Raw genomic sequence first — 9,451 nt, 5'->3', positions numbered from 1 at the left:
CACTCCGTTCTTTCAAGATTCATTGTTTTAACTATGTATTTAGACATAATATACATGTAAATGCATAATAAAAACTATTCTATCCTTTTAAATTATAAGATATTTTGTTTTTTTTTCTAGGTATATTATTTTTACTACGTATCTAGACATAGTATATATTTAAATACATAATTTTTGTTACATATCTAGAAAAATCAAAACGTCTTATAATTTAGAATAGAGTATCTATCTATCTAGAAAAGTCATCATGTTTTATAATTTGGAATGGGAGGGAATATTTTTTATACAGAAGGTTGGACGGAGGGGGTACTTTTTATGTATAGAAGATTAATAGGATATTAAGTGGAGAGGGATGGGTGTGTCTCCAAACCTTGAGCAATACTCCGCTCCGGCGACGAAGACTCCGTCCTTCTTATCCCTGAACCACCTGAAAATCGCACCGCGGATCTGCAATTCCGCAGCAAGAGGAAACGAAGGAACAGGTGGTCTCTAGTCAGGCTGATTTGCACCGTCTCCGACTCAACCCTGCAGCGATTCACCGTTGCCAGAATCGCAGTAGTCCTGGCAAGTTCACGACCCTTTGTTTTAAAATCTTAGAACTTTTCGACAGTTTTCCATAGTTCAGTGTGATCATTAGAAAGATCGCATGTCATTCAGTGTCTGTGGTACGGGGATCTAATACCCCTGAGGCCCTGACCCTCTTTCGTTTCAAATCAGATCAGAGAGAGTAAAATGTAATTCAAACAACAGGGCTTCTGCGGAAGAGGAATCATGCCTTGTTTGTCTTTTTTTGTAACTGCCATCTTACAGCAGCTTGAAAATGTAGTACCCATAGGAGTTGGAACAGGAACAAATTTAGGAGAACTGCATATGGATTTTCAAGGATTAGGAAAATCTGTGTCCTCATGAATCATATATTGGTACATAGATGGGAGGGCATACAGTAGGCTTGTTTTTTCCCCCTGTTACAGTGCTGTTGCTGTGGCCATCTTTGGCCTTTTCTCCTACCTGTTATTTTTTTTTAAAAAAAAAGTAATCAGGAATTCAGGATTGGTCATCCCACAAAAAAAGAAGCAACGAATGACCAAATTAGGAACTCTGCAATACTGCAAACATCCTTTTGCATGATTCTAAAATGAATAGAGTATTTGATATGAGCATAGATTTCTTCCCTTCTTGAAACAAAATGAATGGCCTTTTGAATTTTAGCAAGATGAAAGCACTACAAGCCACAGGCAAGTAATATCATGGATTCATGCCAAAAAAAGAAAAAAGACAAAAAATCAGCAGAAGTTTATTTTGTTTCTAAATGTATATTGCCATCAGTGGCTACTAGGCTTCTTCTTTTTACTTCATTTTTCAAGAGGAAAGTTTGATCCTGGCAACATGGTTTTTGTTTGAACTTTGAACTTCATCTTCTGTTATGCTTTTTCTTGGATATATTTGTATTAGTATAGCTATCTAGCTTTAAATGTTACATGGGAACTACAAATTGGTGTTTTACAAACCTCTAAAGTCAGTGCAGAAATATCCTTATATTCCTTTCTGTAAATATTTACACAATCTTGCCTATCTTGATGTAGAAAACTGTGGTTGATTTTTATTTTGGAAGATTGGATTGGTAGAAATGGCTACAATTAAAAGCAATCAAGCTGATTCAATAGACACGAATAAGATGACCAGTTATATGAACAGGGAAATAAATCTCTACTGGTCTGCATTTGAGTCTAATGATGGAAACAATTTACGCTCGATCCACAAAGTGCCCCAACATTTACTTCAGGTCGATCAGAATTCTTATGAGCCAATAATTCTGTCAATTGGTCCTTATCGCCATGGAGCTCAGAACCTGATAGCAATGGAGAGAGAAAAGTGGAAGTGTTTAGACTTCATTCTGAAATTGAATTGTGAATTAAGCTTGCAGGACTACATAAGAGCAATATATAAAATAGAGAAACAAGCAAGGTTTTATTATTCCCAGGATATATCAATGAACAAAAGGAAGTTTGTACAGATGCTATTGCTTGATTCATGTTTCATCTTAGTAAAAGTTGACGGTACTGTTGGTGCACCAATTCCATTAGAAGAGGCCGATACAAATGGAGAAGAATGCCACAATTCTGGTCAAGCAGTTGAGAGCAACTCTGTGCAAATCCATGCAACTGACACGTCAGTGCATGAAATTGAATTAACCAATTTACGTGACAATGAACCTGAACCTCAAAGTAATAGAGCTTATGGTTATGATTGCAGTAGTTCTGGAGAATGGTATGCTAATTTTGTTTGGCATGATTTATTCTTGCTGGAAAATCAAATTCCCTTCTTCATTATTGAGACAGTATACAATATAGCCTTGAGCAAATGCAGGGTCAGGGCGCCACTTAGAGAAAAAAATTGTTGATTGTGTAGAAGATATTTTACGGCAGTTTCCAAAAGGCACCGGAGAATCTAACAGACCAAAAGATTTTCATCATTTGCTTCACTTATGTCATATGTACCTGAAGCCCACTCATAAGTTCGTTGAAATCAATCAATCCCAGTTGAAGATTAGCTTCTTTAACCATCTTGTTCATTTAGGACAGAGGTACTTCAATCTTGGTCCCAAAAAAGAGGAAAATGAGCAGCAGCAGTTGCTTACACATTCAATAAATTGCTTCCAAGACAAGCAGTTACCAAATTATTGCCGTCAGGCTGTACAATATCATGAAACAGGAGTTCAACTGAAGACAAGGGAGTACAGTTTCAATGACAGGCATTCACTCTTGGACATAACATTCAGCAGGAGTTCTAGAAGTCCCACGTTTTGTTATTGATGAAAATACAGAATCTCTGTTTGAGAATTTGATTGCATTAGAGCAAACTGATCCCCGATTTGGAAATGACATCACAGCTTATATCGCTTTTATGTCTCAGTTTGTAAGCACTTCTGAAGATGTAGTACTACTTGCTCGGAGAGGTATAATTGTTCATATGCTGGATAGCGATGATGAAGTGTCAGCTATGTTCACCAGACTTGGCACAAATATATTCTTCGACTTTGGAACTGATAGCTACCATTACTTGAAAATTTTGTGCCATACATTGGAGGAGTATTACCAGAGCAGGCTGAATAGATGGATGGCTTGGCTCTGGCGTAATCACTTCAGCAATCCTTGGTTAGCATTAGGTGTGTTCGCTGCAATAGTCGTCCTAGTGTGTACAATTGTCCAGACAATATTCACTGTTCTAGCTTACAGGCAACCTCGTTAATGGTTATCATTTTATCATCTTTGGAGTGAACACCTCAACACCATCTTCTCATCAGAGTTTTTCTCTATCCCCCTCTGATATTCATAATTGTTATGATGTCGAATGGCTCGGTGAGAATACTACATTTTCATGTTTTTAAAAAGAATGTATTCCTCGTATGCATGTTAACATGTAACGGTACATTGAAAAAAAAAATCTCTGTATGATTGTCTTTGTAATGTCTACGACTATGAGCTAAATATACAATTCACTATGTCCATGTAGAATTGTAGATTCCTGGTGAGATTAAAGACATCTATTCCACTTCGAAGACCAGAATGTTCATGATTTTGAATTTTTTTGAATACACAAGTTATTTGGTGTTATATTAAAATGATTGTAAGATCAATTATATACCTGTTATTAAGAATATGACTAATGAAGTTTTTGGATTTAATATGCGATAATTGACAAATTCATTCATTTGAATGAGAAAAGAAAATACCCAATCCGACCATCTATGCAACTTGAATTGCAATATACTGTGACAATGTACCATATCTGTCATGGTTTTTTACAATTACGAGTGATTGTACCATATCTGTCATGGTTTTTTACAATTACGAGTGATTGCTATTAATATTAGTGAATTACAATATGGCATCGTAACATCTCTGAAACACCGATGGCTCTTCTTTTATAAAAACGAAAAAGTTATAACTTTATGAGTGAACAGATATTTGGGCTACTTCAATGCTTAACGTTGTCAGTTCTATCATGCACCTTAGGTACATCCTAGTAGGTACTAGTGGCCACGCACGTGTTTATGGTTGTGGCAGGCAACGCCCTATTATATTATAGTATAAGAAGAATTTTAACATTGTTGAATACATAAAGTAAGATATGGTTTTAAAATTATTTTTATTAATGAGACGTCGATATGATAGGTTTTTTTTTTGAAAATATCTATTCTTTTTTTTTTGGAAAATTTAAAATATCTATTCATTTTAGAGAGTTTGTATTCAGTCAACAAGAAAGTAAATTAAATAAACTAATATTGAGAAATGTTGTAACTTGTATCTAATACATTTACATGGTATGATATATAGTTTATATGCATCAATTTCTCTCTCTCTTTCCCTCTATATATCTCTCCCTCTCACTCAACATCTCATCACCTCTTTCTCTCTTCGCTACTCTCCCTATTTCTCCTTGTCTTTCTCACTCTTAAACTCAACTTTATGTTATACAGTTGTCTGTACATGCGGCACACGCTGTTAGATGACAATATGGCGGTCTTGCTGAAATGCTACACCCAGATTTTTTTAAAAAAAAAATAATTTAAGAAATGTATAAGAGTATAAGACTCAAAGTTGGGTCGTCCATGATGACCATGTAAATCACTACAGAAGAATCTGTTTGTCTAAACAAACAAAATTATAAACACCTAATTCCAAGAGAAATAGAGAACACAAAGCTCAAATAAATCCATTCAATTTATTCTTTTATATATAATCCACTTCATCATCAAGTTTCAGTCATCAGGCAACAACCGTGTTCGAATTCTCATGAGAGGTAAGCTTCTATGTCAATATTGCGAACACAAGGTTGACAAGTACCCTTGTGTGTTCGTTTTGTGATGAGTGATTGTCAATGTGATCCACGAAGTAGGTTGAGTGGTGACTAACCCTACCATGGCGAAAGCTATGTGTGCGACATGTCTTTTGGCTTGTGTTGTGCAGGTGTGGAGCTCGGATGCGGTGGTCGACGGCGAGGTGAAGGTCAAGGAGGACGTGCCGTGCCGACAGACCGGGAGTGGTGAACGACGGACGTGAGGCTTGGACCGAGGGACCCAGAGGCCGGGTGACTAGCCACGGTGGCTGACACTTGGGACATCGACAAGTGCAAGAAGACATGGAGTGACGGTGTTGACCGGGTCAAGACGGCGGACGCGTGAGTCGAGCGAGGCTCAGGAGGACTTGGCGGGCTGGCCGGTCGAGGACGGCGGTGACACGCGTCGGATGGCGGGGGACGCGTATGGAGTACGCTACTCGCGGACAGTTTGATGGTTTGGACCTCAAAACCATCGGATGGACGGTTTACGGGTTTGGGCCTCAAAACCCGGGCGGAGGTTCCGAGGAGGGACGGACGGCACGTGGCGGCATCGGGGAGTTCGCGTCGAGGCGAAGCTACCGATGAGAAGGCGCGGTGGCCGTCGGATCAAAATTACACCGGGTTGGACAACAACGCCCTTGGGCTTAGCGGTTCAACTCATTTGTATCTAGGGGCAAAACTGGGAATGTGTAATAGCCCTGTTAAATAGGATGAGAGAGCCCCCATCTCCCTTACCTCCTCCAGTTTTTATTTTCTCCTTTAGGGTTTCTTCCTCTAGTTTGCTTCCATGTATGAGAGAGGTCCACAACTCAAATTGTGACTTGGTTTTGAAGGAATCGGTGGCCGTAACCACCGTATGCCCTCCGGGATTCATGATTTAGTTGTGTTCTTGATGTGATTTTGGTGTTCTTCACGAGCTCCTTTTGTTCCCTCTTGTTTCCCCTCTCGTTTCTTTGTTTTGGGATGGTTTTGGTTCATTCTTGTTGCCTTGGATCGATCAATGACATGAGTAGAAGCTTTCCACCGAAGGAAATCCACTAATTCCTCACGAGATCGCAGATCCGAACAATTTAAGTTCTTGACCTATTTTTTGGGGGATTCTTCAATTCCTTCGATTCACGGAGTTAGAGTTTGTTTCGGGCCATGATCCTTTAGAGGTTGCCTTTCTACTCGCTTGTGAACCCTTGTGCAAAGTTTCAAGTCATTTGGAGTTGATTTGATCAAGTTATGGCTTGATTTGATTTTTCTCGAGAAACTGCTCGTTCATACCGGACACGTCCGATATGATCTAGGACGTGTCCGATATTTCTCACTTTGGAGTTTTGAGCTAAAATTTGGTGGAGACCTTCCCTTGGTGTCTAAAGAGCTATGGTTAAAATTTCATGATTTTTGGACACCATTTGACGGGGTTTTGGATTTTTCTCTTTTGGTCAGCTTGCTGCTGAAAATACCGGACGTGTCCGAGATCATACCGGACGTGTCCGAAAATACCGGACGTGTCCGATATAATACCGGACGTGTCCGATATTTGCAGGAGCAGTGCTGTTTTCTTTTGGGAGTTTGCTCGTTTGGGCTTCGATCTGTGTTCCGTTGGCTCTGTGGTGACCCGCTGTGTTCTGAGGGAGCATCCACTCTTCTCTAGGGTCGTGGTCATCAAGTCTTTCGTGTATGCTTTTTGGGGATTGATGTTGGGACAGTGGTCGAAGATTTCGAAAGAAATTTGAGGCTTCCATTCACCCCCCCTCTGGTCGCCGTTTCCAGTCCTTCAAATATGAAGAAAATGAGAAAGATCACTCCACATAAATCACTCGGCCACTCATCTACTCAATCACTCACATGTGGCATGCATCGTGTCTATTGAAATAGTTTTCTTCATAATTAAGAAATATATCAATATTTTTTCTAAAATTATATTCCTATATAGTATATGAATAATCTTGGTTAGGATCATAATCCATAGTATTTCATTTCTGATTTCATGCTTATGTCAGAAATTCTTCAATTAGGTGTCAATAAAGGAAATAAAAGATGAAAGGAATATACAAGGAAACAACAATCAATCAACACAGAAAATGAGGGAATCATGTAGAAAAGAAATTAATAAGCAATTAAGTATACTATTATTTTTTTGCATTATCTTGAATAAGCAATTAAGTATATCATATCACAGTCAGGATCACAATCACAACTGTCCTTGCCCTTCTGTTATGAGCAAACAAAAGTACTCCCTCTGTTCTAAAATATAAGGGACCCAAGTTAGTTCTAAGTCAAACTATAAAAGTTTGACCAAATTTATAAAGAAAAGTATTAATATCAATTACATCAAATATGTAAATTATAAATATATTTCATAAGGTATTCACTGATGCTAATTTGATGTCATAACTATTATTCTTCTTTTCTATAATTTTGGTCAAATTGAAGATTGAACACAGTTTGACTTAGGGCAAATTTGGATCCCTTATATTTGCCTCAACAGGTAAGAATGTCTCGAGTTCAGGAAACAGAAGTTAAGAAAGTGAACATTAGTGAACTGGTCAGCTCCATGACTCAAGAACTCGATTATTATTGGTCAGCTGACATTGATCATGGAACAGAAGCATGCATAATCTACAAGATCCAGCAACATATACGCGATTCTGATAGATTCTCATATGAGCCTTGCATTGTATCTGTTGGTCCATATCATTATGGATCTGCAAGTTTGCAAGATATGCAAAAAGTAAAATGGGGTTATCTGGATGTAATCATCAGGCTAAACTGCCAGAGGAATTTGCTTGATTACCTAACTACAGTAGGGGCACTTGCGAAACAGGCAAGAAATTGTTATCCCGAAGACATCAAGATGGATTGTGAGACCTTTCTGCAGATGCTCTTGCTTGATGGGTGCTTCATTTTGTGTTCTCTTGGAGCTGTAGCAAGACTTGTGGATAATAGACTAGAATGTCAAGAATCTACGAATCCTCAGGAAACAGTAGCTACTGAAGGGGAACATCCGGAACATGTGAAGACTGAGGATACCACAACAGCAAATGATGTGTCCTGTGAAGAATGGGCCGATAGAGAAGAGAACTCTGGTGATTCACAATCTCATTATCAAACTGGGAGTTGGTTTATTAGATATGTCAATCACGACCTATTAGTGCTAGAAAATCATATTCCTTTTTTCATCGTGGAAAAAATATTTGAGCTTGTCACAGGTAACTGTGCTTCACCGCCATGTTTGACAGATGAACTTGCTCGGTATGTTGAATCTGCTTTGCGCTGGTATCCAAAAGCAATTATGGATTCGGACCGACCAAAACATTTTCACCATTTGCTTCACTTGTGTCATATTTACTTCCAACCGAGTAGGAGGCCGGAGGAATACCACAATTCTAAGTTGGGACCCCACTACATTAGCAGATTTCTCAGTTTTGGACGGAAGTATTTCAGAATCAGCTCTAATCTAGAAAATAGTAATCACGATTCATCTCAGGACGAAATGGATCTGCTTCAATATGGGAATCAACTTAATCGCTGGAAACGAGCTGCACAATATCTAGAAGCTGGAATCAGATTTAAGAGACGGGAATATGATAAATTCGACCCTCATTCTCTGCTGGACATTGGATTTTCCAATGGTGAAATGGAGATCCCATGCCTTGTTATTGATGAACATGCAGGAAGTCTTTTCAGGAACCTCATTGCATTTGAACAAACCTGTCCTCAGTTTGGGGATAACTTCACTGCTTATATTGTTTTCTTGTCTCAGCTTATAAGTATGCCAGAAGATGTTGCACTGCTTGCTCAAAGAAAAATCATTGTGCACCACCTTGATACTGACGATAAATTGTCTGATCTCCTCACTTTGCTCAGTAGAGATTTGGTCTTCGATTTCAGTGGTAACTATTATTTGAAATCTCTGTGCCAGACTATGGAAGATCACTATCAGAGCCGCATCAACAGGTGGATGGCATGGCAGTGGCTGAATCACTTCAGCAACCCATGGTTGGCTGCAGGTGCAGTTGCGACAGTCATCGTCCTCGTCTGCACAATTGTGCAAACCGTTTATGGTATTCTGGCGTATGTTAATCCGCCAGAGTAGATATAGCAGCAGCAGAAATCTGTACAAATTTCAGGCCCTGATGAAGACAGTTAGACAGGAGTAAATAGGAGGAGCAATGCACTCGTTCAGTTACTGTAAGTTTTGTAGCAGTTGATGCGATGAGTACGCTGCTTACTGTAAATAAGTTCTTTTTGTTAAGGGTAAATAAGTTGTTCGTAAGAACTGAATGAGAATGACGCAACTATGATTCATCTGTAATGCAGTAGAGTTAATCATCTTCATAAAGGTGTTCCTTTAGACTGAATTCCTGGAAGATTTCGAGTGCGATTATAGGAAGTTCAAATGTTTGTGACAAAATGCGTAGATGGTCCACGTAATTTACTCCCTCTTGTCCCAAAATAAGAGCCATTTTGGGATGCGTATAGGTCAAACTTTCTTAAATCTGACTCGGTTTGTAGAAAATATATGTAACATTTATATCTTAAAGTAAGTTTATTATAAAAGTATATTCAACGATCTATCTAATAATAATAATTATGTAATATATAGAAGTGTTTGACT

General features: G+C 38.6%; 2 protein-coding genes across 2 annotated transcripts; both read left to right on the top strand.

Annotated features, from left to right (window-relative positions):
- Window positions 1–1,587: 1,587 nt before the first annotated feature.
- Window positions 1,588–3,279, top strand: LOC136492440 (UPF0481 protein At3g47200-like). The gene is made up of 3 exons (XM_066488455.1): window positions 1,588–2,368; window positions 2,578–2,584; window positions 2,783–3,279. Exons 1-3 carry the CDS (start codon window positions 1,628–1,630, stop codon window positions 3,247–3,249), a joined length of 1,215 nt encoding a protein of 404 aa, XP_066344552.1. The 5' UTR covers window positions 1,588–1,627; the 3' UTR covers window positions 3,250–3,279.
- A 4,048-nt stretch (window positions 3,280–7,327) lies between these two features.
- Window positions 7,328–8,929, top strand: LOC136492439 (UPF0481 protein At3g47200-like). The gene is made up of 2 exons (XM_066488454.1): window positions 7,328–8,085; window positions 8,197–8,929. Exons 1-2 carry the CDS (start codon window positions 7,328–7,330, stop codon window positions 8,927–8,929), a joined length of 1,491 nt encoding a protein of 496 aa, XP_066344551.1.
- The last annotated feature ends 522 nt before the right edge of the window (window positions 8,930–9,451 follow it).

The sequence above is a fragment of the Miscanthus floridulus genome, chromosome 11 (assembly GCF_019320115.1).
Source record: "Miscanthus floridulus cultivar M001 chromosome 11, ASM1932011v1, whole genome shotgun sequence".
Lineage (NCBI taxonomy): Eukaryota > Viridiplantae > Streptophyta > Magnoliopsida > Poales > Poaceae > Miscanthus > Miscanthus floridulus.
The sequence above is the reverse complement of the archived record's forward strand: the minus strand, read 5'-3'. Positions and strand labels throughout refer to the sequence as shown.